This window comes from Dermacentor albipictus, chromosome 4, assembly GCF_038994185.2.
Source record: "Dermacentor albipictus isolate Rhodes 1998 colony chromosome 4, USDA_Dalb.pri_finalv2, whole genome shotgun sequence".
NCBI classification, from domain to species: domain Eukaryota; kingdom Metazoa; phylum Arthropoda; class Arachnida; order Ixodida; family Ixodidae; genus Dermacentor; species Dermacentor albipictus.
The window spans coordinates 36538969-36555238 of NC_091824.1; the positions used below are offsets into that span (position 1 = coordinate 36538969).

At 48.0% G+C, this 16270-nt stretch overlaps 1 protein-coding gene across 2 annotated transcripts in view; it reads left to right on the plus strand.

Moving 5' to 3' along the window:
- LOC135919878 (cubilin-like) overlaps positions 1 to 16270 on the plus strand; it is a 230672-nt gene that overhangs the window by 191617 nt on the left and 22785 nt on the right. For both annotated transcript variants that reach the window (XM_065453869.2, XM_065453871.2), the window contains 5 exons: positions 6742 to 6955; positions 7952 to 8139; positions 10182 to 10347; positions 11739 to 11894; positions 14068 to 14259. In XM_065453869.2, coding sequence (XP_065309941.2) covers positions 6742 to 6955; positions 7952 to 8139; positions 10182 to 10347; positions 11739 to 11894; positions 14068 to 14259 — 916 coding nt within the window. The remainder of the gene's footprint in view (positions 1 to 6741; positions 6956 to 7951; positions 8140 to 10181; positions 10348 to 11738; positions 11895 to 14067; positions 14260 to 16270) is intronic.

Genomic DNA, 16270 nt, shown 5'->3' on the forward strand with positions numbered 1-16270 from the left:
ATGGCATAGGGCCAAAAATATAATTTGGTTAAAAATAAAGGAATAAATATTTAGCTGTGAAAGAAGGTAGAAGAGAAGAGAAAGGGAGATAAGGTAGGTATGAGATTGAGAAATGATTTATTAGGGGTATAGGTAAAGAGAAAAGGAAAAGGGAGGTAGAGTGTATCACCATCAGCGTCCACGGCCAAGGGAACGGGCGGGGTGCGGGCCTTATTGAGTAAACAGTACTTATTAACTAAATACAAAGTGTAAGTGCACTCCTCTTGACTGACAAGTTTGTCTTCCCTACTTGCTTGACTTGATTTGGCGAGGGTCTTCCCCTGGATACTTGGCCGGGTCTTCCGTGGTTGGTTTCATTCTTTTCCTGTGCCTGGTAAAACTTAAGAATAGATTTATTATTTAATGTAGTAAACATTTGTTATTTTATTATGGTTTATATTTGTAGAATATAGGATTTAGCCTTTAGTATGTAGCTGAAGCTTGAGCTATGATAGATCATAAACATAAATAAAAATAAAATACAATGAAATATATGTATGCTTTTTGTTTTCATTTTTTTCTTATTTTTTCTTTCTTTTCTTTTTTTGTTCTTTTTTCTTTTTTTCTTTTTTTTTGGGGGGGGAAGAGGGGCAGAGTGTGTGTAGATAAAATTTCTATTGGTGTAAGTGTAACTGTTTGCAGCAGAGTGGAGGAGGAGGAATAAACTTTTATTGTAGAACCAGCACTTTATGATGGCCGGGCCTAAGCCTCCCACGAAGGGACGTCGAGCGCTTGCCTCGCCGCCGCCTCGCGGGCGTGCTGGGTCGCCCAGGTTTGGTCGTCGAGGGCAGAGCTCCGCAGAGCCTCATGCAACCTCGACGAGAGAGTCGTGGTGTTAGTCTGATGTACTGTGCTGGGCACTCCCATAGCATATGCGGAAGCGTAGCCGGGTGAATTCCACAGCACCGGCAGTTGGGGGTAGTGTACACGTCCGGAAATATAAGGTGGAGGCGGGCAGGTGAAGGGTACGTGTTTCTTTGTAGTAGACGCAGGGTGGTAGCCTGCGCCCGGCTGAACTTTGGCTGAGGCGGGGGGAAGATTCGGCGACTGAGGTATAAGGCCTTAACGAGATCGTTATAAGTTGTCAGACTGTCCCTGGTGTGCAACTCATCTCCAGTGACTCCGGCACGCTTGACTAGGCCTCGCGCAATGGAGTGGGTGACCTCGTTGAGATAGGGGAGGTGTGGGTGGACAGGGCCCGCATGGGCCGGGATCCATGTTAGGGAGATTATGCTGTCTTTAGAGTGTGGTGCCTGGCAGAGGATGCGAAGAGCTTGGGGAGAAATACGGCCTTTGCTGAAGTTAGTAACGGCTAAGCGAGAGTCACACACTATGGTGTGACAGGTGGGATCTAAAGTGGCCAGGGCGATGGCCACTTCTTCAGCCGTCTCGGCAGTGGGGGTAGTGACGCTGCAGGCGTGGTGTAGGGCTCCATCGCGTGTGGCGACGGCCACAAATCGTGTGCCATGGGAGTATTGGGCTGCATCAACAAATGTGACGCCAGGTACGTGGGCAAGGGCTTTTATGATAGCTCCGGCCCGAGCTTGGCGCCGGGCCCTGTTAAATTCAGGGTGCATATTTCTAGGGATAGGGTCTATGTAGATCCAGCTACGGAAGTCGGTCGGGATCGGTTGTTTGGGGCCCTGTTGCTGATGGTAGGTGAAGCCAAGCGTGGACAGAATAAAGCGCCCCGTTTCAGTAAGGGTGAGCCGTTCAAGCGGAGAGCGTTGTTGGGCTTCAATGAATTCGGAAAGGTTGTTGTGTACTCCCAGTTGGTTGAAGAGTTCAGTGCTGGTGCAATGCCGGAGCCCAAGTGCTTGTTTGTAGACCCCTCGTATGAGGGTGTCGAGCTTGTTTTGCTCAGCCCGGTACCAGTTGAGGTACGCAGCAACGTAGGTAGTGTGGCATATGACAAAGGATTGGACGAGTCGGAGAAGGCTTTCTTCTTTGAGTCCTCCTCGTCGGTTAGATATACGTTTAAGAAGTCGTAGGGTGTTTTGAGATTGGGCACAGATCTTGTTGAGAGCCAAGGCGTTGGAGCCGTTGGTAGAGATGGTGAGACCGAGAACCCGGATACTAGGGACGTGTGGGATAGGACTGCCATCTTCAAGGCGTAGGGTGATGGCGTCACAGGGTCGATGATCAGATTGGTTTTTGGGAGGGCGACCCCGCTGAATGGGCTTGTATAGCAGAAGCTCCGATTTAGCCGGCGAACAGCGCAGTCCGGTCCCTTGGAGACAGGCTTCAACCGTGTCAATCGCCGTTTGGAGGGCTGATTCCACTTGACCATCACTGCCTCGGCACGACCAGATGGTGATGTCGTCGGCGTAGATAGTATGGTTGATATTGTCGACTTGCTGTAGTTGCTTGGCAAGGCCAATCATGACTAAGTTAAAGAGCATGGGAGAGATAACTGAACCTTGCGGGGTGCCTTTGCTGCCAAGGGGAAGCTGGTCTGCTCGTAAATCCCTGGCCGAGAGGGTAGCCGTGCGATTGGAGAGAAAGTCACGGATGTAATTGTAGGCTCGCTCTCCCAGGTGGAGGTTGGAGACCTGGTCAAGGATAGCTGCATGGGAAATGTTATCAAAGGCTTGAGTGAGGTCGAGTCCGAGGATGGCTTTTACGGGAACGATCGTTTAGCACTTGATGTTTGAGCTGCAACATAGCGTCTTGAGTAGAAAGGTGAGGGCGAAATCCAATGATGGTGTGGGGATAGAGAGAGTTGTCCTCGAGGTGACTTGATGCGTTCTAAGAAGGCGTGTTCCATCACCTTGCCTACGCATGAAGTGAGGGAGATGGGCCTTAAGTAATTGAGGCTAGATGGTTTGCCAGGCTTTGGAATTAGGATAACGTTGGCAGTCTTCCAGGTGGCTGGAAGGGCACCACTGCGCCAGCAATCGTTGATGTAGTCAGTCAGATGGCACACGGACTCGTCATCGAGATCGCGAAGGCTTTTGTTAGTGACCCCGTCTGGCCCTGGAGCAGAACGACCGTTAAGCTTGCGTAGAGCGGCATGTATTTCAGATACGCTGAAATCGGCGTCTAGTGTAGGGTTGGGGCTACCGATGTAATTGCTGTGTGGACTGACTTGTCCCCTGGAGATATATCTGGTGCAGAGGTAGTCAAGCACCTGTTGTGGACCTTGCTTAAGGGTCTCCGTATAAAGGAGCTTCTGCAGCCGATCCTGTTGGGTGGTGCGGGCGGTGGTATTATCAAGCAGATGTTTGAGGAGTTTCCACGAGGAAGGCCGATGAAGTTGTCCATTCACCGTGTTACACAGCTCAGTCCATTGTTGCCGGCTGAGGGTTTGACAATGCTCCTCGATGGCTGTGTTCAGTTTGGAGATCTTACTTCTGAGGCGACGGTTTAGGCGCTGCTCCTTCCATCGAGCTAGGATGGAGTCTTTAGCCTCCAGAAGATGGGCGAGGCGGCTATCCATGCGTTCAACTGAGGCATCTGTAGTTACAACACGAGTGGCTGTTTGAACACCAGTGCGTAGAGCTTGCATCCAGGTGTTAATGTCGGTAATGCCTTCTGCTGAGGTAGAACCTATGCGTATTTTTCGAAAAACATCCCAGTCGGTAATGGTGAATTCTTTAGTGGGGGCAGGGGCGGCAGCGAGTTGGGGTAAAGAGAGAGCAAGGATATAATGGTCGCTGCCCAGGTCTTGCTGGGTATTGGTCCAGTGTGCATTGTTGATATGTTTGATGAAGGTGAGGTCGGGGGTAGAGTCCCGGGTAGTGGAAGTACCGAGGCGTGTAGGAAAGGAGGGATCCGTGATGAGCGTAAGGCGTAAGTCGTGGTAATCTTGCCAGAGGTTGCGAGCTGCAGCTTCCGTGCGAACGTAGCCCCAGCCTGTATGGGCGAGGTTGAAATCACCGCTGATGAGTAGGGGGTGCGTTCCAGCTACGTGAAGAGCTTTCTTAAAGAGGGTGAGGAAGCGACACCTTGCTTTATCCTTGGGGCTATTGTAAATGTTCAGAAGGAAGATGCATTATTTCCATTTACGATTGGGAATTAATTCGAGGAATAGATGTTCGATGTGAGGACTATTGAGATCATGTTCAATAACAGGAATACGACGCCGTACTAGGGTGGAGACCCGGTGAAGAGGGTGGGTGGTATGGAAGGTTTTATAACTGGGGAGCATGGTCGGGGCGTTGTTGGTTTCTTGAAGTAGGATAGCATCCGGGCGGCGGGTATGTTGGCGTAGGTATTGATTGAGTACCGGTTGTTTATGGTGAAAGCCTCGGCAGTTCCACTGCCAAATGAGGGCGTATTGATTAGTGTGAGCCATGATGGGAGATGGTGGATGTCGCCATCGGCGTCCCGGAAGGGTCGCAGACGGGGGCGGCATGGCTAGGAGGCGTGAGAATATGAGTTTCCAGGTTGGTCACGCGTTGGACAATACCAATGAAGGCTTGCTGGATGGAGTCCAGTGCATGTTGGAAAGTGCTAATAGTTGTTTGAAGTGAGATGAGCAGGTCTTTAACTTCAGAGCGGACCTGGCCCGTGGCTCCATCTTGCAGGGCTCTCTTCTTGGGGGCGGGAGTCGAGGGGGCCTCCTGACTAGGGGCAGGGACGTTCTGTGCGATAGGTGTAGGGACTGGTGTTTGGGACTGTTTGAGGTCTCTAACTTCCTGCGAGAGTTTAGTTAGGAGATCGCGTAGGATGGCGTTCTCGCGCTTAAGCTGAGCTATTTCTGGGTTTTCTGGTGAAAGAGGAGGGTAGGTGACTTGTGTGTTGGCGATCTTACGACCCTCTCGCGAGGTGCCCATGAGAGCGTCTGCGAAGCTCACCTTGCTGTTGTTGGTAGATGTGATGCGTGAAGCCGATGCAGACTGGGATCTTGAGCGTTGTTGCCTGGATCTAGATGGAGTTCTGGAGCGGGAACGGCTCCTCCTTGACGGTGTGCGGGAGCGTGGCCTGGTTCTGGTGCTGAGGGTGGAGGGGCCGGCTTGTTTATAGGTGGCTTGGCTGGTTGTTCGTCGTTCTCCGATACGCTTGCGGACGACGTTCGATGCCAATACAATCGCTCGCTCCCCAATGGGAGCCCTTGGTGCGCCTTAGTTCAGCGAGTTGCCGCGATGCGACGCTACCCAGCTGGTTCGACTAATTAGGTTCGACTGCTTGTGTCACGAGTGCATCTGAGCGCGCACTGCTGCCTTTCCAATGGAGACGCGCTAGACGCGACGGCGTCCCTGCGTCTGTCAGGCTTCCTCCAACTTCCGCCGTGAGGCGCCACCAGGATGGTACTCTCCCCCGAAACCGTAACGCAGGCCCGAACGCTAGCGGACGGGGGAGAATAGGAAATGACGGTCGGAGGGGGTGGTGAACGGTGGGGAACGACCGCATCTGGCTGGCAGTGAAAAAAAAATAAAATTAGGGAAGGGGCTGTGCAGAAAATGGGGCCTATGTTGAGACTTATACACGGACAAAATTTTTCCTCTCTGGTTTAATTACGTACATTCACAATTTGCAAACGTGATTGCTCAGACAAACCAGCTTGGCTAGAAATTTTTCTCTTTTTTTTGCAGTCGCATAAGTCGGCTTTGTGTTAGTTTATTGGCTACTTAGGTTTATGGCTTTTGCTTAGCAGTTTAATTTCCGATGCCCTGTTAGCTTACTTGAGTGGTCGGTCGTTTATAGAAAGAGTTGCTTTAAATTATGGCTTCGTGTCGCACACATGCGCACTTCTCCATGCGGGACTGGAAGCTAAGCTGTCCTATTCTTCCCCTTCACGAGAAAAAAAAAATCACTGCAGAAACTCTCTAGTTGGTACAGGTGGTTGAGCGCAGCTGCACCAGCGTGCACCAAGATGTATCAACAAACCCGCATCGCCGCCCGTTGCACTGATGCGACGAACGGATTGCCCGAGTTACGCACACCGTGGCTCGCACTGTGTAGGACGACGCAATGTGCTGCTAAGTATTGCAACCACCCGCTGCAGTTACGCAATTGGTGATCCTAAGTATAAGTTAATCTTATTGCGGGAACTTGTTGTAATCCTAATTAATCTAAATTGTCGTTAAGCAATGTGTGTTAAGCTATTAATCGATGTCCTTATTAATATTGATTGTCCTAATGTTCTCGAAGTTGTTCTTAATTAGGCTTATGTCATGCGAGTGAACCTTAATTATATTCTGATTAGCCTTGATCAGAGTAATGTTATCGAATCGAAATAAGGCTTAATTATTCTTAGATATCCTTAAATAATATTCACTAGGCGTAATTACTACATACATAATTACTCGTGATTATACTAACTTGTTTAACCTAGATAATTTTAATTAGACTCGATTTTCTTAATTATTCTCTATTTTACTTTACTAATTTCAACCTAAATAATCTTACTGGCTTTTTGTTAACCTTAATTATTTACTCTTTACACCTCTTCAGTACTCAATATATATAGGGCCGTAATCCTAAATCTCAGTAGCCATACGTAGTCATAGGGTTTTCTCGTATGTAGCCCCCGTAGGAACTCACGTATACCCACGTAGCGCATCGTGTCACGCGTTACAGACAGATTGATGGACAGAATGACAGATTTCCGAGAGAATTCGGCACTAGAATGCTCGCGTATTACAGAAACATGCTTTGTTCAGCCCTCAGATGGAGCAGTCACTGTTTCGCAAAACGTTTCGCGGGAAGCGAGAAAACGAGGGCCGACCCGAACCTCGCGTGAATTGCGCGCTGCAGCTGAACTTCAGCAGCTTCGCCCTGGAGGAGAACTGCAGCGCCGACTGGCTGGACGTGAAGAGCGGCAACAACCCGCTGGCGCCCAGCGTGGACAAGTACTGCGGCCAGCGCGGCCCCGTCACCCTCGTCGGCACCGCGTTCATGCTCGTCTTCCATTCGGACGCCGTGGGCGCAGCCAAGGGTTTCAACATCAGCGTCATGGCCGTCGGCCTCGGTGAGTCCCCGGGAGAAGTGTCTAGTACGTGTCTACTGTCTAGAGAAGTCTAGCAGTTGGAATGCTCATCCATCAGGGAGCCAAATGGAAAAGAGCAAATTAAAATTGCCAAGAGCATCTTTAGTTATCAGGTACAATGAGAGCAAATAAAACTTGGCCGGGCGTAACGTATTTGTGGACCGGAAATAATTGCACAGAGAACAATCAAAAGTTAGTCGGAAGCCTGCGGATATTAAGGCTTGCGGTAATGATGCCGAAATTACCCTATTAGGTGACACGAATTTTTACATACAGAATCTAGATGGCTATACCGACAACAACTTGTCTGTATACCATATTTTGTAACAAGTTGTTATGAACGAATAATAAACTGAAACTGAAACGGGAAGTCAATGCTATAGACCTTTTTGAGCAACATAAATTCGTTATCGTGAATACAGGGCCTAAGTGAAGCGGCGAGAACACAGAGCACACGAAGCTGTCCGCCCTCAGTGTGCCTAGACTCTGTACCCATCGCAGATTACTTTCAAGATAAGAAGCACGCAGTCACGCTTAGCCGCCCCATACGCAGCGGCGTCGAATGTACCCCTCCCCCCCCACACACACACACTCTTTCCTGCTGCATTCTGCGCGATGGAAGACGGCGCGCATCCTCCCCACCTTCCTCGCTTGCGCACGCGAGGTCAAGCCGCCATTCCTCTAGGCTCACCCTCGCAAGCATTCACTCACGCCTGCAGCATAAGGCGCACAGCTGCAATTTTATCGCATTTGCACTTTATTGAGCTACTGCGGCGCCGTTCCCAAATGTCTCCGTAGTCAATGTGTATCGTTGTTGAAGCGTGGTGTACGTGTCTTCTTCCTTCAAGTGGTGGCGCTGTGCCGAACTCGAGTTCAGGTCCATTGGTGAATGTTATGGGTATTCGAGTGCAGTCCGCACACGTCACGCATCTGTTAAGTGCCACAGGACGCACGACTCAGCACAAGGGTCTCTCGCAGCGTGCGGTGGCCTGGTGCACGGCCGGGGCGAGCAGACTCTGCAGTCTCCGAACTATCCGAACCGGTACCCGGCCAACACCGAGTGTGACTGGACGGTGGACGTCCAGAAGGGCTACCGGGCACGGCTTGCCTTCCGGGGCCGTTTCGACATCGAGGCCAGCACCGGATGCATCGCCGACTACGTCAAGGTGCGAAGAGTGGAGTCCATGGTTTTTCGGACGTAATACGTCACCTAGACGGGAAACGTGTGTGATCTCTAGACGGAAAAATGCGATCTCTGAGGGAGAATAATAGGGGAAGAAGCAAACTTAGGCACGTGACAGGGCCTAAAAGCAGTCACCGATTAAAGCTACAGAGTGGATGCTTACGGAGGGTAAAGGTCAATTAAATATCATATTTAATTCAATTTTCGGGTTTTGCGCGCCGAAGTCGTGTAATGATTATGAGGCGCACCGTTATTTTGACTACTTGAGGTTCTTTAACGTGCGCCGAATGCATGGCACACGAGTGTTTTAGCATGCCGCTTATGTCGGAACACGGCCGCCGTTGTCGGCATTGAACCCGCGACCTCGATCTCAATAGCGCAACTTCATAGCCACTGTGCTAATGCGGTGAGGGGAAACGCAAAAAAGGACAGACGATGATCAGTTCGTGTGGTTAAAAAAGAAAGCATTTATGGCGGGAGAGAACGTTTATTAGAGCTAATTGAATTCGATTTATGTTTTGCAACGATGTTGAGAGGATGACCAGGCAAAAAAGTCGCAGGTAGTAGTTGAGGGGTACCTCGCCAGCTCATACTCAGGGCAGCTTTGTAGAGGTTGGCTGAGAGCACACGTTTCAGAGAGCGCTCTTAACAAAAAAAAAACGAAAACAGTGAAAATTTCATAGTCAACGACACAAAAAGCACGGTCACATAACATTAACAAATTATGATTACAGATTATTTAAAATTACGTAAACAAGCAGGCCTGATAGTAATGAAACAAAAGAGAACGTGAACTTGTCATGGCGACAGAACCCATCACACAAATGTTTGGTGTAGCTTTTTTAAAGATACAACAGATACATTGACGCTATTTCCTTTGTGCGTCTACGCTCAACAAGATTTTAACATTTGGTGGCTAGTTGGTTCTGCTCCTGTTGTCGTCCCAAGCTTCTGGCTGGCGTACGTTGTAAACCGGGATCTGCTGTAATTATTAGTTTTTTTTAACATTTCATTGTTTTTATTTTTCCTGCTTTATATGAGCGACAAAGCCTACAGCGGAATAAGGATTCAATTTTCATGACCTTACTAAGGTGTGAAAACAGATATCCCTCTCTTTGATGCCGGGCTTGCCACTACAACCGGAGGTGACTGAAGCTACAGGAAAAGAAACAATAAAATAGCCACGAAACGGTATAGCATAGAGATCGCCGACACAATATTTGATTGGAGGCATATTGGTAATCGGAAGTCACAGGGAGGGGCATTCGTCCATTGCGTGTACATAAAGTAGGATGATGATAATGGGATAATGATGATTTCTACACCACAAGGCCATTTCGTCATCTCTTGAAATGGTAACTGTAACCGAGAGAGATGGGCTCTCCTGCTCCAATGAATGTTCGAAGGTGAGGTAGGGAGTAAATGAGAAATGAAAACAAATTTAATAACACGCTCTTTTGGAACAATATAAAGCCGTTGTCGACGGCAAAATAGACGTTTGGCGTAAGGCGTGTATGTAAGGGGAAAATGCAAATGACCGAGAAATGTTCTGATGGGAGAAAAAGTGTGTGACCAGCAGAGTGGAGAGGATGAGATGAGCAGGTCACGTGCTAAGTAGCGTCCTGTGTAACTTGGTAGAAGCAGTCAGCGGCGTTGGAGTGTAAATGGGCAGCCAACGACACTCTTAGGTCAAATTATAAGGCGCCACACCTCAAAAACGAATTACGGTCCCTCAGGTATGGCATAGATACCTCCGAGTTCCTATGTCCAGTTATCACATGGGTTACAGTAACAAGGCATGAAACAAGCGCACTTCTGAGTTCACTGCGTTAGCCGCGAAGTGATTTAAGTGCGTTGTACGCAGTCTAATGTATAGATTCACCAGCACGCGAGCCCCCGCAATCTCCGACGCACACTTTTCGTGCCCTCGCGATGCTCTTGTGTTGCTTTTTAAATGCTTATTTTAGCGTTCTCTGACTAAGTTGGTTTGGGTACTTCCGACGACGTTTTGGTCAATATCCTCAGGTGTTCAACGAAGGCCCGGACGGCCAGTGGGACCCTCAGCCAGTGGGCAGCTACTGCGGCCTCGAGGCCCCGCCGGCCATCGAGGCAGCCACTCACCGGGCCCGTGTCCTCTTCCGCTCCAACGGAGACATACAAGCTGACGGCTTCCGCATGACCGTCACGAAAGGCAAGTGTCTGGAGTTTTTGCATTTGTGTTTACGAATGAATTAAATGTATAATGAATTAATGTATAATGAAATTAATGACGTTGATTTGTACTCGTGACAACACCGGCAATGGGATCTCACAACGAAAAGCCACAAAATGTAGCTTGAATATGTTCGACATTTTGCCTTAATGCGATAATAAAGAGACACATTAAGTTGCAGCGTCAGATTACCTGTCTGAGATTACAAGTCACTCCTAGTTTGTGAGTTTTTACTTGATAAACCAGAAAAGATGCGAAAGCAAAAGACAGGCGGTGACATGAGTCTGTCATTTTTGAAGCAGCTCTCAGCCTTGTCAAGAATTTTGCCTGCCTCCGTCTGCAACTGTTTAATCATTGAGAAGCTTGTACTGCACTCGAAAGCGAGCAAATGTTTTGCATAATTCCCTTTCGGTAATGCTCTTTCAGAAAGTGTTACACGAGTACATTATGTGCAACGAAATTTGTAACTTCGTACGTTGACGTCACTTTCACGGCCACTTAAGTTTTCATCTCGCGATAATAATTTGCGTCCTTCCGCTTACTAAATACAAATGGGATGCAAATGCACACGGGCGACGACGACGGCAACAGAAAGAAAATTTTATTTTTTCCTGATCCTCAGCAACGCAAAGCTCCGAATGGGTGCCAGTACAGTTATTTGAAATCTAGGCGCTCGTACTGATTGTAGGCGCTACGTATGTGTGTCTACTTACGCCCAGATTTACCCGCGCTGCTTTCTTTTGTGATCCAGCGTGCATTCTTTCCCCAGTTACAGATAAGTATTTCAGTAAAAGTGCACAGACATCGACGGCCTAGCTAGAAGTACGAACGCCAAGATCGCAGTTGCAGTACTTTGTTAAAGGGCCCAGGCCGCCCGCACCCGGTCGTTTACTCCGTAGGACGCCTTTAATGCGCTGCTGCACGGTATAGTTAGCGTGCTAGTGAAAGTAACTTCCGGCGACTGAAATTAAAACACACCGTCATGTCAACAGTTTCATCGTTTCAATGTCCCAGTGCGAAATTTCCTTAGTTCCGGACAAATGTCTCCATTCCCGAAAACAGTGCATAAAGTCACTAGATATAGGGGAATTTTTTCCTAGACTTGGCAGCACTAATGGCACGAATCCTCTTTTCTTTAGGTTAGCTGTGGTATAGTGGCAGTTTTATCATTAGATTTATAACCGTAGTCGTACAACTGGGAGCACTGGTCGAAATTCGGGAGTCTCATAGACGAATCGGGAGAGTTCGCAAGAATGCGCTCATTCCTCTGACTTGAGTCTGTCCTAACGAATACCAGGCGGTCGATGCCGCCATAGCCATTCTCAACGTGCTCAAAAAATGCGCGTACTACGGCCACGTTTCGCACGCAGCCTGTGGCGATCGGTACGAGCACGACGAAGGCGAGATCACCTCGCCGCGATTCCCCGAGAACTACGCCAACAACCTCAACTGCTCCTACCTGATCGTGGTGCCGCAGGGAAGCCACCTGGAACTCGACTTCGACACCGACAACTTCGAACTCGAGAGTAAGTGCGCACTTCTTGATTCCTCTAGCAGTGCAGAGTAGTGTCAACGCTTGACAGTGCAAAGGGAACGGACGCACCTTCTACGGCGAAGCTGTTAGCCTGTATAGTTAGTCGGGATACTTCGTATCGTCATCTTCAAGGGGAAAAAAACGCCCTTCAGCGATTGAAGTGACAAGCGCAAACATTCTTTGGTATCGCGCATACAGCATACAGCACAATATTCGTTTCAGTAAAGAGCAAGCTCAAAGCAAGCATCCAAAGCCCATAAATGATGATAATGCGCTCCTGCTAACAATGCTAAAGCGCGTAGCGCTCCCGGCATACGTTTCCCGTTAGAGATTACTGTTGCAGGAGTTGTCGCGGCGACGGCACCTGGCGACGTGGGGAGTGACGTCACAAGCCTTTCACATGTAGAAGAACCAGCCTAGCAACTGATTGCGTCGTTGTTGCAGCACCGATATGGGTAGCCAACGAATAGTTAGGACTCCCGATGAGTGGTGAGAGTACGAGGTGGGTGAAAAGAAACGGTAATACGTGAAAGTGAAAAGAAACGGCAATACCACCAGCGACGGCGTGCTGCCACTGGTCGTATTGCCGTGGAATTCCAGCACAGAAGTCCACACGTCCAAATTCTCCTGTGGCTGAATAACGCGCCGGAGCAGCAATTGAGCGATGAAGCGTTGCATGCTCCCCTCAGCAGTTGTAGGCGTGGTTTTCAATATCTTCACTGGACATACATTTTCGCAGAGCTGGGATGGGGAGTTATTCTTTTTTCTTTGCTTCTTTTTTTTAATACGGAAGCATTATATGCTCCATGAAGCCAAAAATCCGGCGTCCGCGTTGACATTCGATGGCACCAAAACTCACATGACCAAGTGATGACGTCACATTCCCGGCGCTAGACGTGCTACGGCTCGCACTGCGACATCCCACGGTGAACAGCCAGGGCGTTGGACGCATGCTTTGGCCTACACTGAAAAAAATTAACTTTGCCCTATTCGAAAATTGAGTTGACCCACGTTCAAAACCGACCTGGCCCACTCCCAAAATTGCCTTGTCCCAACCCCAAAATTTGGGTGGCCCACCCTCAAAATTGACCATTCCCAGTTCTAGCACATGACCAAGTGAGAAGTATCACGTGGGAGAGTCAGAATGTTTTCGCATTCAATCCACGTAAGAATTTTAAATACCTCTGTAACTTCTTTTTTTCAAATCATGAAAACAAGAGGTCATGCGATGGTGCGGATGTGGTTCTTGCTAACTGCAAATTGTATTATCCTTTCCTTTCCTCTCCTTTCATTTCTTTCTTTCGTTGAATAAAAACAAAGTTTAGCGCCAAATTTATCTTTCATACGCAACTAATCCTACTGCTCATTGATTTTAAGGGTGTTCATGATTCCTGTTCTTTACCCGGCTGTGTCGCCTTTTTGCTTGGTACGTTTGTTATTGAATGGTCCTGACATTCCTTCACACTCACTCTACTAGGCTTTGTGCTAAGGGCATTGATGCTCGCGCTGACGAGTTAAAGGATTGGATTGTCGCAGTGAAGGTATAACTGTGGAAAAAAATTAGGAGAACGCTTAAGTTTCGCCTTCAAGGGTGGAACGCGATAGCATCCAAAAATACCTGACTGCTCCTCACGCTTCCCGCGGCAAGTGGAGCGCATGTAACCGTAATGTTTACTGGGAAACGCTGGTCGCGAACGCTATGCACGAAGGTGGGCTTTCTGGTAGAAACGCAGCCTCTTGCGTGGGCTGCAATGCAGGGGCGGCAGGCGCCATCTGAAGATATCGCAAGGAATCGGGCGCGCCACTCCGTGGTCCCCGAGATACTCGCGCACCGGCGCGCGCAAATGGCGGATGCTGTGGCTGGTCTATGAATGGCAGAAACGCTGGAAAAGGGCTTTTTTTTAGTTTTCGCGCAACATAATTGCGTTTTCTGGTATAGTCAAATTACAATCTGACGTTATCATGTCTGTAGGTTGTGCGCAAGTCGTGCTTAACGATTTTTCTACGTATGCTAGCTTGATAAATTCAATTAGTTCCGTAATTTCCTTGCACCGCATGGAAAGCCTGGATATGTGTGGTTCAAAATCTTTTTGCCGCTATGACGTCCGACACCAGATTCTCTGCGACACGGAGCCGTAAATGTAGCTTCTCGTTCTCCCACGCAGATGCTGACACCTGTAAGTACGACAACTTAACGCTGTACGCTGGCAACTCGACGTCCTCGCCCATTCTGGGAGGGCCCTGGTGTGGCACCACTGCACCCGGAAACTACTCCGTCGCTTCTTCGGTGTTGGTGATGTTCCGCACCGACTGGAGCAGCACCGGAAAAGGCTTCCGCCTGCGATACCGCATATCGCGTGAGTGTGCAACTGTGACATCTCCTATTCTTTGCTTAGTTAAGCGTGGCCTCTTTGTAGAGCCATACCCTTGTCTCTAAATGTATCTTGCGATATAAATACCAAATAGTATTTACTCGTACAGACCGTATTGGCACAAAACTTCAAAGTCCCGGTTTCCAAGCACGTCACACTACGTAAGCACAAGCACTATGTCATAACGTGTGGTTCTACTCACTATATGGTGAGAATAAGTGCAGGTAATACGCACCAGCAGTTTTCAGTGAGCCCAATGCCAAGTCTGTGGTATTATAATGAAAAAGAGAAAATAACGACATATCTTGGGGACTGGTGAGCTTGAACTGCAGCTTTTGTATCAATTACCTCTGTTATTTTCTCACGTACTCGAATTTGATCATTGTCTTCGTTGCATGCAAACCTTTGGAAGTGTATTGAAACCTGAAATACTTCCTTCTGTGTACATCTGTAAATACATGCACATCGTAATTCGGCGGATTCGTCTATTATCTTGTACGTACGTACGTATGAAAAGGAATAAAAGCGCAGCGTATTGTATCATCAGATATATTCCGTGTAACGAGAGGAAAATTGCTTTTTAAAGTTTTAACTGCTTCAGTGTAAGAGCACTGGAGATCAGGGGACTATTTCTTTTTATAGGTCTCGTACACCCCTAATGGCGTACATGCATTTGTGCACAAGCAGAGCGAAAGTACGCCATTTGATATGTATAGGTACTTCCGAAAATGGAATAAATACGGGTCATGGAGTTACTCCCGATAAAGAAATCGCGAATACCTGTTTTATTGCTAGAGTGAAGGCAATGTACCTTGTGTAAAGTAATGACATTAGGCTTAGTTTGAAGAAGCCGATTATGCTGTTTTAAGGTATTATTTTTATTCATTTGAAGCAAGGAACATTACAGTCTATATTTAGAAAGCCACACCAGCGCTTCCGTAGTGTCCTTGAGGGGTTTAGTACGGACATGCGGCGCATTGTCGGACGCACGTGGCTGGTCTGAATTAAACTGTCTCACCTCTTCTCACTCTGCTTGTTCCACTTCCCTATCTCCCAATCCTCTTTTGGGATATCCAGCGGGATAGAACCCAGTTATCTTTCCGAGCTTTCATTCCTTCCTTCCTGCCGTATTGGCACATGACACAATGTAATGTGTGCGTGACATCGTTGTGTTGTCACGGTCGTGTATGAAGTTATACAGGGTGTCTAAAGTTTCGTGTTGAAGGATGGTGAATCAGAATCAAAATTGGTTTTTATTGTGATGATTATGAAGATTGCAAGATGTTAAAATACAGAAGGAGGTCCCGAAGTCTTTGACTTCGGCACCTTCTTGGAAGTTATTCACTATGAGGAGCGTACAAACGGGCGAGCACAACAAAATAAGAGCAGATGGGACGATCGCTATCCTTTTTTTTTTTTTGCCCTCGTCCTCTATTATGTTCCTTAGTTGTCCTCCTACGTTTGAGCGCTCCTTGCAATGGACAACTATCATGGAACGAGCTTTAAATAGAAATGAATCATTTTACGTAAATATAACTACATGTTGATATTCGAGTTCGGCATCTTGGCAGTATATTTTTGGCAATAATCGGGTGTTTAATTATGCCTAAGTATTTGGGTCACGAAATACAATCCTGATCGTCAAAGTATCGACTAAGAAGTTGCAGTCAAATATAAGAAACGGCTCGTTGTTTTAGTCAGGGTCGTGTGTGATTAACATCAACATTGGCAACTATTTCTTTTTACAGTCCGAAGGTATGATTTGGGAAGGTTAACTCTAAGCGGTGGCGCGTCCAGCATGCTGGTACAACAGCCGTGGCTCGGGCGGGCTTGTGTGAGCTGTCACTTCGTACGAGGGCTGTGAGAGAGTTCCACTGTAATCGAAAGCGTCTTTTGGCCGGAAAACACTCGCGCTGGTGGGGATACTTTTTGTTTCGAGCTCAGCATCGCTGGAATGTGCGTTGTAAATCTGCAAGGCGGCACAGTTCTGTTGAGC